Source organism: Aythya fuligula, chromosome 28 (assembly GCF_009819795.1).
Source record: "Aythya fuligula isolate bAytFul2 chromosome 28, bAytFul2.pri, whole genome shotgun sequence".
Taxonomy (NCBI): domain Eukaryota; kingdom Metazoa; phylum Chordata; class Aves; order Anseriformes; family Anatidae; genus Aythya; species Aythya fuligula.
In genome coordinates this window covers 1,068,426-1,084,093 of record NC_045586.1, presented here as the reverse complement: position 1 = coordinate 1,084,093, position 15,668 = coordinate 1,068,426, and the positions used below count along the sequence as shown (strand labels likewise).

Here is a 15,668-nt window from a genome sequence, read left to right as displayed (position 1 = left end):
GAATCAATATGCATTTCAGCTGCAATATAAGATATGTTTTTGATCTCAACCTCTAAATATATCTTCTTTTCCTCTTATCGGTGTTTCTGCTAGTATTCATATCATGTCTCTGCCTGGTACTGATGATCTACAGTGATGAATTTCACCTAGAAAAAGTTACAAAGTAAGGTAGGATGGGGAATAAAAATAACAGAAGACTTGGAATATGATAAAACTTTAATAATACTAAAGAGTGCATTAAAATACTGCAAAGCAACAGGTTCTAATAAGGGAAAAAAGGTGATGTGTCCCACAGACAGAGCTCTTCTTTCAGTGTAGGACTACACCTTGACAATCAAGTCCCATCTACTGTTTAAAGTATGTTTAGCACCAGGCAGTATCAAATACAGCAGTGGGTAGCAGAATTACATACTTGATTAGAAATATAAAGTAGCATATCAAGAACAGGGGCCTCATTTTAGGGAATGACTAACTCCCACAGCTCCATGCACTTCAGGTGGAGTTGTGGGTGCCTAACATCACATCTGAAAACCATGGCCATGAGCTCTCTCCTGCATCAGGTCGTGCTTCAGTGTTTCTGGTCATTTCTTTGTGCTTGCTCCTCGTGCTTTAGCATGGTCCACTGAAACTGCTGCGGTAGGTGTTGTAGCGACGGTAGGGCCGGCTGTACCCACTGCCCAGGCCTGCATAGCCAAAGCTCCCATATCCCAAGGAGCTGCCCCCAGAGGAGATGGGGACTCCCTCAGCATTGAGCACACTCCCAACAGCCGCAGATGCCGAGGATCCCACAGTGGTGTTCTGGGGGAAGGAGCTGAGGATGGGGCCGGGCAGGGTAACCACTACAGGAGAGGGCTGGATCACCACTGTCGAGTCCTGGCACTGTCGCACACAGGGCTCGTTGCAGCTGTTGGCAAGTGGGGTTGGGCCACAAGGTGTGGAAGGGCACCGCTCATAGCAGGACATGTCTGCAGGATGGAGGCAAGTCTGAAATACAGGATCAGAACAAATGCAGCATAGGAGTCATATTGCAGTTTACTGTTTACTCCTCTCAGGTACCAGGACCACTGGAGCTTTCCAGGTAACCTTTCAAGAGTCAAGTGAGGAAGTAAAACCACTTCTACAAGAAGATGGAGGCTGAAAAAGTCCTTTATCAGTTTTTGGTGATCCAATGGAATAAATGGCAGCAGAACAAAAGGAGACATACCTGTTTCATGACATATTTTAGCGTTTTGATTTGCTGTCTGGAAAGACACTACTGAGATCCAACCTAAGTATTAAAAGCATTTCAGAAGTAGTAATTTTCCAGATGCCAACTTCACCTAGGAAAATGTACAAATTTCACTGCCATTTGGCATACTTGAAGCTGAGCTGTTTAGAAATTTGTCCCAGATGACTTGTCCATCCATGAGAAATCCATGCAGTCCCTGCATGCTCCCTGTGACCAGTTCCACCATTCCAACAAACACAAATTTCACTATCTCCTATGTCTATCTCAGTCTGTTGAGTGCTCAGTTCTCCTCTATTTTTGTTCTTCTTTATCCTCGCTGACCCTGAAACCATTTCTTTAAACTTGAGGGAGATGTCATTGCAACCTACAATTTCAAAAACCTGGCAGCTATAAGATACCAAGCAGAATATTTTGATATCTGTCCTATTAAAGTCTATATTAATTACTATAGTATTAGAATCAATACCCTTGTTAAACCCAGTGTGAATGCTTCTAATCTCAGTATACAGCTTCTTTTTTTCCTCATTTAGAAAGTATTATTTAGATATCAAAATCTTGTGGTTCAACGTAACTGAATTTTAAGACCCACAAGCCTCTGCTTTAAACCTTCCTAATCTTCTTGCTCTCCAGCTGCTTCCTTGATAATATGGTTCCTTTTACCCTCCTACTTCCCACTGTGCCCAGGAGTAGATCTGTCATAACAAAAATGCAAACACTGGAGAAGCCTCCTACAACATAAACAGCACAGAACCAGATTTTTCTGGACATTTCTGAAGATAAATTTAGCCCTTACAAACACTGTTATTTTCTCTTCTTGTCAACCCAGATGAAATTTCAAGCATTACAGGTGATGAAACAGACCCTTAAATATATAAAATACACTTTTTCTCCTGGGCATATAGATCTCTGTATTCTAACCATTCAGTTTGTTAATCTCTAATATTATTAGTATTGGGATTTTCTAAGTCACTTAGCATACCTGAAAGCATACATTTAAATAAATATATATGAGAATTTCAAAGATCTATATAGCCAAGCCTGGCCTCTAGAAGTCCCTGCAACTCAAACACTGAAAAAATACTTCTTTAACAAAAAAACACCCCCCACTGCCCCCCACTCACCCACTTCCCCCAAAACAGCAGCTAGCTGAATACTATGGAGGAAGAAGTACAGTAATCAAACTGTTAGGAAGGAAGAATTCAGAAAATAGAAGTAGATTTCAACTAACCTTGTTCACGAAAGAGAAGATGGCAAGTAGTGGTAGGAAGCACCTTGAGTAGAGCTAGCTTTTATACTGAGTCTTGGATGGCCTGGGGACTGCAGACATCCTTTGTACATGAAATTATTTACCAACAAGTATGCCCTGAATGCAAAATGCTTCCAACTGATTAAATGCCTTTTCCTTACTGTTTATTATTGTTTTCATTTCCTTATCTTCTGACATGAATATTCTGCCATACAAGTTTCTCTCATCTTATGGTATTATGGGACAAATTTATTCCAGTGCCACCTTTCAGTCACAACAGAATGTATGTGTTGTACATTCAACACACTTCAGTCATCAGGATAAAGATTAAAGAAAATTTATGGAATACATAAATTATCATCCTTTTTTTTTTTTTCTTTTATTAAGAATATGAATGTAAGTCCTCAACAAATTCTGTGCTCTACCAATGGCTGCAAAGCTCTGACTTCAATCAAGCTTAAGAACAATCTAGACTGAACTTTTGTGTTTTCTCAAGGCCCTGCAAAAAACCCACAACCATATGCACACATGAAACAAAATCCCACCAAATCCAATGAGAAAGAACCAGACCCCATTGTGAAATTCAGACAAAAATACTGTTATATGAAACAGTATGATGAAATACAGCAGCAGATAGTTTTTCTGGTGTGAATTAGGGTAATTCGCATTTTTCAGTACAGATTCAAATCTGTACAGGATTTTGCTTCTTCACCATGGACAAGACACAAAGGTTAGGAATGGTCTCTTCTAATTCAGATAGTATCACACACTTTGGTGTCATAGTTTGAGGTGCAGCTGCTATCACCTGGGGACGTTTGCAGACTGGTTCTGAACTTGATTTCTCAGTTACCTGTAACTCCCCTCTGTATCTTCTCAGACAACAAATATGAAGAGCATTTCATAAGTCATCTTGAAGACATATGAATTTTAAACTATTTTGAGATATTATCCTCTCATCCTCACAGGACTTTAACAGTGAAGTTATGGGGGGGGGGGGAAGGGGGGGAGAAGGAAACACAAGAATTAGCCATTTGCCATCATAGTTATTCCCCTTGCTACAGACTTCAGTATAGCAGTGATGGTACTCCAGACTGGTGTAGATTCATTGCACAAGTGGAATACATATGCAAGATTTTACTATGTTTGCATTTTTCTTCACAATTTTCATTAACAGTGTGCATATTCATGGAATTATCAAACTGCTCATGATACATAATGGGGTTTGATCACCTTTATAATCCACCTAATGGGATGTCTTCAAAATCTGTCAGCCTGGATCATCTTTTGCCACCCAGCTTCACAAAAGGGATCCGTCTGTATTTTAATGGACTCTATGAAAACCAGCTCTGAACTATTATTTAAAGAACAATTCAATGTTTTAGCAATTTTAAACTGCTCTTCATATTTCAGTAATATAATTTAAAGTGACCCACCTAGACTAAAATATTTCCCTACCTTTCCAGACCTAAACAATATCAATCCATAAACGTATATGTGGCACCTACATTTTTTAAAGTTCTTTAAGTTATCTATAGCAGCAGGTTCTTATTGGCAACTTGGAGAATTAATTTTCCTGTAAAACATGTAACAACATTCATAAATACTATTTTCAGCACTTCTGTTCTTCTTCCTTCTTTTAACACAACAGCTTCTATTTGATATAATAACTCACTTTAAAAACAAACTCATGAAAGATCACAGCAATGTTTTCAAGAAGACTTGTGAACTGTCTTCTGATGGTGGCCTGACTTCAGACTGCACTGGTTGGCTCAAAGAACTTACCCAGGAGGCTTGGAGCCTTTTTTGGAAATTTTAAGAATGACAAACAAGTTAAATGACAATTGTTCTTAACTAGGTCAGGCAGGGAATTGCACACAAAGAACTTTAATAAATGTCTTGAATGCGATCTTAGATTGTACTTCCAAGACACCTGTAAGGTAACAAATTGCTGAGGATCTGAAAAGAATGATTTATTAGACTGGGCTTTTACTCATTTCATATGGACATTAATGGAGTAAGTATAGAAGTACCAGAAATTAATTGAACCCATAAATTGTGAAGATGAAAGAATTTTAAATGGACAGAGTATGCTTCTCATGCAGCGCCAGAAGGAACCTAGACTAGAAAACTAAAAATAATTTCATTATCAAAAAAGGTTCCACCTGAAAATAAATAAATAAATAAATCTATGTGAGAACCAAGTCATGAAAAAAAAAAAAAAAAGATGCTTCAGTAGTCTCAAAGAGTCTGAGAAATTCGTAAAAAGTCATAATCATAGTTATTGTATCCATTTCTCCAATCTCAACATATAAAGGAGACATTGGTTTTAAACAGACATTCACATTCTTCAGGATGTTTCTAATGCCACATTTACTAAAGGCTTCTAGGAGATTATTTCTTTTTTTAAAATCAACAAGTATTTCAAGGCAAAGACTGAAACACTTATGGAAGAGGCTAGATCTCCAATCTATTTCATTTATTTCATTCAGAAGAAGAACCACAAAACACACTTTTCAGCATATGCTGTTGTCAAAGACAGGCCACTAAGCTAGGCAGTTCCTTCTTCTGAAACACATTTCTATACTCTTTATGGTATGTGTCTATTTGCATCATAGAAAGACACCTACCTTCCCCCAAACAGAAAGTTTTTGATGTATATCAGTGTTATCAGTGATTCCCCACAGACCTGGGTGAATAACTAATTACCTCAATCACACCAGTTCTTTTGATAGGATACCATATATTCATGTATACATTTGTTCTTTTATTTTTTTTAAATACACTCATGGAATTGATTTTTTTCAGCAGAAGCTCTATTCAGTCTAACACCTGTTGACTTTTCATCTCTTATACTTTGCTGCCTCGAGCCACAGTCTAAAAAAGGCCATAAGCCATCTTATCTCTAAATTAAATATTCTTTTCCTAATTTTGCAACTTTGGGGGAAGGGAAGGGAAGGGAAGGGAAGGGAAGGGAAGGGAAGGGAAGGGAAGGGAAGGGAAGGGAAGGGAAGGGAAGGGAAGGGAAGGGAAGGGAAGGAAAGGGAAGGGAAGGGAAGGGAAGGGAAGGGAAGGGAAGGGAAGGGAAGGGAAGGGAAGGGAAGGGAAGGGAAGGGAAGGGAAGGGAAGGGAAGGGAAGGGAAGGGAAGGGAAGGGAAGGGAAGGGAAGGGAAGGGAAGGGAAGGGAAGGGAAGGGAAGGGAAGGGAAGGAAGGGAAGGGAAGGGAAGGGAAGGGAAGGGAAGGGAAGGGAAGGAAAGGAAAGGAAAGGAAAGGAAAGGAAAGGAAAGGAAAGGAAAGGAAAGGAAAGGAAAGGAAAGGAAAGGAAAGGAAAGGAAAGGAAAGGAAAGGAAAGGAAAGGAAAGGAAAGGAAAGGAAAGGAAAGGAAAGGAAAGGAAAGGAAAGGAAAGGAAAGGACATTTGAAAAGAATACATCTGCCTTTTTACCACCAATGATTGGATATTGGGCTAGTTCCAGCTTTGAACCTGAATGTCTGGTGACTTCAGCCTGGTTCCTTTGCTGTTTTTATTTCAGCACTTCCATTTTCAAATAGAACTTATTGTGCTCCTAAAGAGAAAGCTCTCCACAAGCTTTAGAGTCATAAGAAATTAGATGCTACTCTTTCTTACTGCTTTCCTGTTCTGTGTCATACTGGACCCCACACTGCTTTGCCACTGGAGCTAACGAGGTTGTCTTAATGTCTTGATTGTCTTAATGATACAATTAAGAGCTCAGATGCATATCTAGATGGTTTTGTATCTAGACAAAACAAGGATTTGTTAATATTTTTTGATAAAACTCAGTAGCACACAAAGCGCAGGGTTTCAACATTCTTTGAGAAAAGTCTTAGCTGAAAGCAGGATTAAAATCTGTTAAGACAAACACAGCCATTTAACTAGTTCTTCACCCACATAATTTTTTCTGTGTGGATTAGAGTTCTTGCACAGATTAGCTAAGGAATAAGATCTACTTTGTTTAAGGCTTGAAAGAGAGAACGTGGAAGTTGACCATAAAAATTTATTAATGACTAAATCATACAGAGTCTTCTTATTCTTAGGGGTTGTGAACAATCATTTCAGTCTTGAAAATGTGAGACAAGATCACAAGTTTGCCTCAAAGCCTATCATGGTTAGATCTTCAGAGTTTAGTAGCATTCATGTCAATAAAAACAAACAAACAAACAAAATCCCAGACAAATATAAGTTCTGAGAAGCTACTCCACACTTTGCAATTTTCAGAGTTTCAAAGAAAACTATGAGACAAGATGAGAAAGTTATCGCTGTGAAAGGTTGCAAAAGTAACATTCCACATGGATGTGGAAAAAAATGAAAAAGCTAGCAAGAAAACCAGTTAAATGCTTCAAGAATGGAGTAAATGGTGAAAAAACTTAGTGTTGATTATTGCTGGCTATTAAATTCTCGAATTCAGCTGTGAAGGTATGGTTTAATAAATGCATAGATTTTACCATATAATGATTTACTCCACCCAAAAGGGTGGAAGCAGAGAACAAAACACAATGAAATTCAAATTAAGATGCAGACTCAGTTTAATGAGATAGGCAAACATTCCACAATGCAAAAGCAAAGTAAATATTTATGTAAAGGAAGGAAGCCATTAACACTGGAACACAGACAAGACACTGCTTTTCCTTACTGAGGCATTAAGTACCCTCAACTTATTCATAAAGAGAGGATTACACAAAGCAAAGTAAAAATGCAACAGAAGTAATCAGAAGCAGTTATTTAAAGATTAAGGTATTTGCCATGTTTCCAGACAGCACAGGCTGGCACCCTGGCTTCCCTCTCTGCTCTGCAGGAGGCCACGAGGGTGCTCAGCCCATCTGGAAACTCTGGCCAGCAGCTCCGTCCTCAGTCCGGCACCTGACTTCGGGCTTCCTGGTCAATGCGATCACTGGACATCCTCGTGGGCTTTAGCAGGGCAGGCACCTTCTGCCACTGTAGCGGCCACCAAAGCCAGAGAGGCCAAAGCCCCCGGAGGAGATGGGCACTCCCTCCTCACTCAGGATGCTGCCAACGGCAGCAGATGCTGAAGATCCCACAGCAGTGTTCTGGGGGAAGGAGCTGAGGATGGGGCCGGGCAGGGTCACCACCACGGGAGAGGGCTGGATCACCACACGGGAGTCCTGGCACTGCCGGACACAGGGCTCGTTGCAGCTGTTGGCAAGCGGGGTTGGCCCACAGGGACGGCACAGATCGTAGCAGGACATGGCTGCGGGATGGAGGCGCACCTGGGAGAGAGGGCAGGGAAAACACACACCACATGTCAGCAGCAGCCTGTCAGTTTGCTGGACAATGGAAGACATAGTATGGGGAGCAGAGAGAGGTTGCATGAGGACATAGAGAGGATTGGGGAACTGGGTGCCCAAGGTTCTCTGCAGAGACAGCCCAAGACCTTCTCCCACCTCCCCCCTCACTGGCAAGCAGAACAGTGACGGAGGGAGCAGCGTCAAGGAGCAAGGACTACACAAAGAGCTACATGGAGGCAAAGACTTGGTCGAGGCCAGAAGGCCAAGGGGAGAAGAAGAGAATGAGGGGAGTGAGGAGAAGGCACTTGCAGCTCACCTTGTTCGCCAAGGAGGAGAAGGCAAGAGCAGTGGATGATGGAGCCTGCTGTTGGACAGGCTTTTATACCAGTCCAGACTGCCCCAGGCATAGAGGCACCATTTGCACTTCTAATGTGTTTACCAACAGGACCTTCAAGTATGCAAAACACCACAATTAAACAAATGGGTGTCTTATGTTCCCTGCAGTGACCCCTTTTCATTTTCCTGGTCAGGACATGCCCATTCCATCACACAGGCTCCTTTCAAGTGACGGGATTACAGGCCAAAATGCTTCTGGGGAAGTGACACAAAAGCACAGGAAGAAGATGAAGGCAAAAAGAAGGAGATGGCCAAATTGTCAAGTGGTGCCAGCCTCTCACCCTCCTGCAGCTTCCTTCAGGCTTTGTCCTAAATGCATGGGTACTCATTTCCATGCAAACCCACCCTTAAAGGTCAGACTGCCAGCCAGGCTCATCAGCAAAGAGCAGGTACAGCCTTTGCTTTACCTATCAACCTGCTCAGGCTGCCTTAGGCACCAGATTTCCAAGTATGGCTGCTCTGCCATCAAGCCTCAGCCCTTCTGTGGGATCAAGCCTTGCTCTCAGGTGACAAAAGCCTGACTGGTTTTCCTCTCCCCTCTGTCCCCAGCAACTAGAGGTCCCCTGTCACCACAGCAGGCCTCTTTCAGAAACACGGACATGGCTCTCTCTCTACTACTCACTCCTGCTGCCCACTCCTGTTAAACCGGGATGTCTCCTGCAGACAAAGCCCCATACTGGACAACAAACACAGCTCCTTTCCTCCTTCCCCATCTCCACGCCTCAGATTCTGCTTTGACCCCACATACCGACAGAACAGTACACACCAGCAAACATGTGACCATATTTCCGTGCAACACAGAACCCTGCCCAAAAACCAGGGAGGTCTGAGAGTGCCGTTGAGGGCAGCCTGGGCAGCAGCAGGTATCAGCACCTCCCTGGGGACGTGTGCCAAGGGGTGACACCAAGCCATACCAGCAGCATGTTTCTTGGGGGCACGACTGCCCAGCAAGGAATACTAGGCATACACAGCTCAGGCCCCTCAGCCAGGCCGTCTTCCCAAGGGCTGGACAAAACGCCTTCCCAATGAGGCTGGGACGACAGCAGACAAAGGCAACTGTCAAATCACAGAGGCCCGACCAAATTCCTCATTTAGGAAGATGAGGAAAGCTTTGAAGGTGCACAGTACTACCCTGATGATGACAGTAAACATCTATCCCAAAGAGTGCTGTCACAGCTCAGTACGAGCCACCTGCTGCCTACACAATGGGAGCCAGGAGCCAAGCAAGGCCACACAGCCAACAGGGCATCAGCTATACCAGCAATGGCCCTCGTTGTACAGCACCTGACCAAGGAAGATGAGGAGATGGAAGGCAGATTCAGCCAGGCGTCTAGCTCGGTGGTCAGGTGACATAGGACTGATGACAAGACAGTCCACACTTCAGGGTCAGGTCCAGTGACAGCAACCAGGGTCAACACGGGGCCCAAAGACTGCTGACCAGGCCCAGAAAAAGTAACACAGACAGACCCAAGGGAAAGCTGGGAAACCACTGGGCAACTTTAGCCCTACCAAGGCAACCCAGGGGCAGGCAAAAGCAAATCTGCAACAGAGCAGGCAACCCACACTGATGACCCGGATCTGAAGGGGGGGCCAAAGGCTCAGGACAAAACTTAACTATAGCACCAGGGTCAATGGGAAGAGGGTGTGGTGGGAGGCTCCAGGTGAGCCTGATGAGGGCCATTGGGCCTCTGCTGCACTCAGACAACTCATATGCATGAGGAAGAAATCTCCTGTGCACTTGGGACATAGGACACCAGCTGCATCTACCCCAAAAGAAGAAAGGAAGGAAGCTTCAATTAATTTTCCAAGGAAAAACATGTCTCGCACCTCAGGGTCTGCCCAAAAAAGCTGCAATGCCTTGCAGCACCCTGCGCTCCCTGATTGCCTGCTGCAGTTGTTGCCTTCCCTCCCTGGTATCAGCTTTTCACTGCACTTTGCTCCTGCTGTCAGCTCGAGGTGGCTCAGGAATGTTGACAAGGAGCATGTTTCCTGAGAGTCTTCCTGCACAGCAAGGCTGAGGGCTTTGCCTCATACCAGTGGTTGGTCAGAGAATGCAGGCCTTTAGCTGTGGTGTAAGGCATCATAGGATTTCCCCAGCACAGGGGATAGCATGAGAGGTGCCCCTCACTCTGCCTCAAGCAGGAGTGGGTGACACAGACAAAAGCATCTCCTGTGGAGGACTAGAGCATAAGGGAAGAAGGGCTATGGAGCTTGTTTTCCCTTGTTTCCCCTGTGGCAGGAGCAATCACCAGAGCGCGGTGTAGTTGGACCAAACAGCCACTCTCAAGCCATGTTGCTTCCCTCCCTGATGTTGGCTCTCTTGCATTTTGGGGCAGAAGGTCAGGAAGGCACAACAGCTTCATCCAGGAGGGTTTCTTCCTCTCCTTGCTCTCGTAGGCAAGGGTGAGACAGGGACTCGCCAAAATCCCTCACTTGAATGCTGCAGAATTGTCTGGCAAACATACAAGCAGCACCTGCGCAGCCCTGCGGGACTGGTTCAGTGCTTCAGAAACAGGACTGTAGGCACACAGAGGATGTGGGGGCTAACCACAACTTTAGATTCTACGTTATCCCAGTTCCCTCTAGAGAGCGTGGCTGAGAATCTCAAAAGGGAAGTATCATGAGGAGACACAGATTACAATGCAGCATAAACTTTAATGAGTCTCAAGAAGCAATCAAAGCAGCTCGTGGTCGAAGAAATCCAGTCCAGGCTGCCACAAGGACAGCTGCCAGTCAGACCCCCTTCACCACAATGGGAAGCACTTCTTCCCCCCTCACATGGTGAGAGGAAGAACAAAGATGATGCTCTTGACTTGCTTCCAGATGAACTCATGGCACAGGACAGCAGGAGACAACAAGGACTCATGATGAAGAGAAGAAAGCACAAGAAGAAGAAGCTGTCTGCTGGCTGTGTTTCCAGACAGTGCAGGCTGGCACCCTGGCTTCCCTCTCTGCTCTGCAGGAGGCCACGAGGGTGCTCAGCCCATCTGGAAACTCTTGCCAGCAGCTCCGTCCTCAGTCCAGCACCTGGCTTCGGGCTTCCTGGTCGATGCACTCACTGGACATCCTCGTGGGCTTTAGCAGGGCAGGCACCTTCTGCCACTGTAGCGGCCACCAAAGCCAGAGAGGCCAAAGCCCCCAGAGGAGATGGGCACTCCCTCCTCACTCAGGATGCTGCCAACGGCAGCTGAGGTGGTGGATCCCACAGCGGTGTTCTGGGGGAAGGAGCTGAGGATGGGGCCGGGCAGGGTCACCACCACGGGAGAGGGCTGGATCACCACACGGGAGTCCTGGCACTGCCGGACACAGGGCTCGTTGCAGCTGTTGGCAAGCGGGGTTGGCCCACAGGGACGGCACAGATCGTAGCAGGACATGGCTGCGGGATGGAGGCGAACCTAGGAGAGAGGGTAGGGAAAGCACATGCAGCGTGTCAGCAACAGCCTGACAGCCTGCTGGCCAAGACAGAAGACATAGTCTGGGGAGCAGGGAAATGGTGTATGAGGACAGGGAGGGGCCCAAGGGCCTCTGCAAAAATAGCCCAAGACCTTCTCCAAGCTACCACCGCAGTGACAAGCGGAATAGTGAGCAGCCTCAAGGGACAAGGCCCATACTGAAACTACACAGAGGCAAAGCCTCGGTCGTGGCCAGAAGGCCAAGGGGAGAAGAAGAGAATGAGGGAAGTGCAGAGAAGGTACTTGCAGCTCACCTTGTTCACCAAGGAAGAAAAGGTAAGAAAAGTGGATGATGGAGCCTTCTGTTGGATGTGTTTTTATACCGGGACAAGAACGCTCCAGGTACAAAGCATCCTTTGCAATTGTAATGTGTTTACCAGAAGCTCATCTTCCATGCAAAACATCACAATTACAGAAATTGTCTTGTTTATGTTACCTGCAATACTTCCTTTTTATGTCCCTTTTTAGGGCATGCTTATTCAATCAGGCAGGCTCCTTTCAAGTGACAAGATTAGAGGCCAAAATGTCTGAAAAAGGACACGTCAGCACAAGAATGGTACCACCAGTGATGAAGAGTGTCCTAGCACTCCAGGGGATGCCAGCCTCTTAGTCTCTGGGGCATTGTGTTAGTATTTATCTTGATGATTGAGGCTGTTCTCCTCCCATCCCTGAAGCACCAGGATGGACTTCTACATTCAAAGTCTGGCCACAACAATTGCTCCCCTTTATAATATGCCCTCATCTTGAGTTAAACATTACTTTTCTAGGCAGGGCTCCTCTAGTCTTGTTTTTTGACTCCCCGTCAAATTAACTATTGCTTTTGGGAGAAATGTGCCTGGCTCTTCTCTTGTAATCGTACTTCTTTCCTTCATACCTTCCTGCTTTATACATCTTAATTCCAAAAATTGGGAATGAAGGCTGCTGCTGTCCCAAGACTTTCTACTGGAGAGCTTCAATAACAAAAGTACATGCTGAGTAATCGGTACACATCACTCTGCCTGCCCATGTCTTTGCGCTCTGGCTGTCCAGACTGACAGCACAGCAGGCACAAGCACATATTTGGTAGGATTTCCCCAGGACACCCCACCCACCCGGCTCAGCAGCACGCATGCTCTGGGAGTCCTCACAAGGGCAGCCAGATGAGCAAGGGCACCAGACGTGCCCCTAACTCTGCCTGAGGCAGGATCAGAGCGGCAGGAGCACAGCACTGCCTGCGGAGGACAAGCGTGTGGGAAGGGGGGACTGAGAACAGAGCTGTTGGTCTACCACAACCTCGGTCTCCCCAGCTTGAGGCCAGGGTGGAGGGACAAAGCAATCATTGGCTTGGGACCAACCCAGGCACAGCCTAGCCTGCACAGCATCAGAATGGGATTTTTGGAGGGGTTCTGCAGGGCTTCTCCAGACCCACTTGGCTTCAGGACACAGGGATGCACACGTAGTACCCTGAAAGACATAACACTTTTCACCACAGGACATTTCTACCAGGGGAGATCATACTTGTTCTGCTCCATTCCTGCCCTATGCAAGGTTTTCCGGACATATCACATACTCTGATTTTCTCCCTAGAGGACAGAAAACATCCTCCATGTTTCCCTCTCACTCCCCTAGACAGTATACATATCCACAGCACAAGATCAAAGCAGGGCTTAGATATCAATTTACACTGCTGTCCTAGATGCTCATTGTCCCTTTGACTTCTTTGGAACTCTCTCATCTTTGAGGCTTTCACAGGTGTGCTTGGAGGAAGCATGAGCAAAACAATATCTTTAGAGTGGTAATCCACCATCAGAGCATCATCCAGTTGTTTACTGGCCTGCACAAGCATACTTCGTTATGTTTTACAACATACACCACTCCACCTCTCCACAAATGGATATATGCCTCAAGACTAGTCAAATCCAACTTGCAAGGAGGAGCTCATATTAGGACCATATCCGCCCACACGTTTCCACCCTAAGACATCACATTTCTCCCTGGACAGCTTCATTGGACATCCCAATAAAAAAGGAAAATAAGGAGGCTCAGACTACATTGCAGTGTAACCTTTAATGAATCTGAACAAAGAATCGAAACAGCACTTGGAGGAAGGGATCAGGTCCAAGCTGACACATGGACAGCTGTCAGACAGACCCCACTTTACCAAAACAGAATGCACATCTCCCGCCCTCACATGGTGAGAGGAAGAACAAAGATGATGCTCTTGACTTGCTTCCAGATGAACTCATGGCACAGGAAAGCAGGAGACAACAAGGACTCATGCTGAAGAGAAGAAAGCGCGAGAAGAAGAAGCTGTCTGCTGGCTGTGTTTCCAGACAGCGCAGGCTGGCACCCTGGCTTCCCTCTCTGCTCTGCAGGAGGCTACGAGGGTGTTCAGCCCATCTGGAAACTCTGGCCAGCAGCTCCGTCCTCAGTCTGGCACCTGGCTTCGGGCTTCCTGGTCGATGCGCTCACTGGATGTCCTCGTGAGCTTTAGCAGGGCAGGCACCTTCTGCCGCAGTAGCGGCCACCAAAGCCAGAGAGGCCAAAGCCCCCGGAGGAGATGGGAACTCCTTCGGAACTCAGGATGCTGCCAACGGCAGCTGAGGTGGTGGATCCCACAGCGGTGTTCTGGGGGAAGGAGCTGAGGATGGGGCCGGGCAGGGTCACCATCCTCAGGGGGCAAGGAGCATCTCACCTATGAGGAAAGGCTGACAGACCTGGGTCTGTTCAGCCTTTAGAAAAGAAGACTGAGAGGGGATCTTATTCATGTTTATAAATACCTTAAGTGTAGGAGACAGAGGGATATGGCCAACCTCTTTTCAGTGGTTTGTGGGGACAGGACAAGGGGCAGTGTCCACAAAATGGATCACAGGAAGTTCCGCACCAACATGCAAAAGAACTTCTTCACAGTGACAGCAACAGAGCACTGGAACAGGCTGCACAGGAAGGCTGTGGACTCTCCTTCTTTGAAGACACTAAAGACCAGTCTGGATACCTACTTGGGCAAACTGCTCTAAGGAACCTGCTTTCGCAAGGGGGTTGGACCCAAAGATATATTTAGGTCCCTTTCAAACCCAGTTCTTTAATTCTATGATTCTAAGACTTTGTCAGTACAAATCTGTCCACCTCTCTTAGACTCTTATAAAGACCAAATTCTTTAAGGGTACTCATCTCCTACAGGAACAAAGGAGATCCACATTAGGACCATATTCTCTCATGCTTTTCCAATCCAAGACATCACATTTCTCACTGGAGAGATCCACTGAACATCCCAATAGAAAAGGAACATAAGGAGACTCAGATTAATTTGAAGCAAAAACTTTAATGAGTCTGAAGAAGCAATCACAGCAACTCACAATGGAAGGGATCCGGCCAAGTCTGACACAAGGACAGCTGTCATGCAAGACCCTACTTCACCACAACAGCATGCACATCTTCCTCCCTGAGAAGATGGCAGGAAGAAGAAACAGGACACTCTTGACTTGCTTCCAGATGAACCCATGGCACAGGAAAGCAGGAGACAACAAGGACTCATGATGAAAAAAAGAAAGCACAAGAAGAAGAAGCTGTCTGCTGGCTGTGTTTCCAGACAACACAGGCTGGCACCCTGGCTTCCCTCTCTGCTCTGCAGGAGGCCACGAGGGTGCTCAGCCCATCTGGAAACTCTGGCCAGCAGCTCCGTCCTCAGTCCGGCACCTGGCTTCGGGCTTCCTGGTCGATGCACTCACTGGATGTCCTCGTGGGCTTTAGCAGGGCAGGCACCTTCTGCCGCAGTAGCGGCCACCAAAGCCAGAGAGGCCAAAGCCCCCAGAGGAGATGGGCACTCCTTCAGAACTCAGGATGCTGCCAACGGCAGCTGAGGTGGTGGATCCCACAGCGGTGTTCTGGGGGAAAGAGCTGAGGATGGGGCCGGGCAGGGTCACCACCACGGGAGAGGGCTGGATCACCACACGGGAGTCCTGGCACTGCCGGACACAGGGCTCGTTGCAGCTGTTGGCAAGCGGGGTTGGCCCACAGGGACGGCACAGATCGTAGCAGGACATGGCTGCGGGATGGAGGCGCACCTGGGAGAGAGGGCAGGCAAAGCACACGCAGCATGTCAGCA

At 46.3% G+C, this 15,668-nt stretch overlaps 4 protein-coding genes across 4 annotated transcripts; all 4 read right to left on the bottom strand.

The window, feature by feature from the left end:
• Positions 1-609: 609 nt before the first annotated feature.
• On the bottom strand, positions 610-963 carry LOC116499494 (feather keratin 1-like). Its single transcript, XM_032204244.1, has one exon. The coding sequence runs from the start codon at positions 961-963 to the stop codon at positions 610-612; it is 354 nt and encodes a 117-aa protein (XP_032060135.1).
• Positions 964-7,400: 6,437 nt separating this feature from the next.
• Positions 7,401-7,697, bottom strand: LOC116499755 (feather keratin 1-like). The gene has a single exon (XM_032204585.1). It carries the CDS (start codon positions 7,695-7,697, stop codon positions 7,401-7,403), a length of 297 nt encoding a protein of 98 aa, XP_032060476.1.
• A 3,512-nt stretch (positions 7,698-11,209) lies between these two features.
• LOC116499750 (feather beta keratin-like) lies at positions 11,210-11,506 on the bottom strand. The gene has a single exon (XM_032204581.1). It carries the CDS (start codon positions 11,504-11,506, stop codon positions 11,210-11,212), a length of 297 nt encoding a protein of 98 aa, XP_032060472.1.
• Positions 11,507-15,309: 3,803 nt separating this feature from the next.
• Positions 15,310-15,606, bottom strand: LOC116499743 (feather beta keratin-like). The gene has a single exon (XM_032204573.1). The coding sequence runs from the start codon at positions 15,604-15,606 to the stop codon at positions 15,310-15,312; it is 297 nt and encodes a 98-aa protein (XP_032060464.1).
• Positions 15,607-15,668: the final 62 nt, after the last annotated feature.

Coding starts and splice junctions, on each gene's coding strand:
- LOC116499743 (XM_032204573.1), bottom strand. CDS start 15,606: ATGTCCTGCTACGATCTGTGCCGTCCCTGTGGGCCAACCCCGCTTGCC.
- LOC116499755 (XM_032204585.1), bottom strand. CDS start 7,697: ATGTCCTGCTACGATCTGTGCCGTCCCTGTGGGCCAACCCCGCTTGCC.
- LOC116499494 (XM_032204244.1), bottom strand. CDS start 963: ATGTCCTGCTATGAGCGGTGCCCTTCCACACCTTGTGGCCCAACCCCA.
- LOC116499750 (XM_032204581.1), bottom strand. CDS start 11,506: ATGTCCTGCTACGATCTGTGCCGTCCCTGTGGGCCAACCCCGCTTGCC.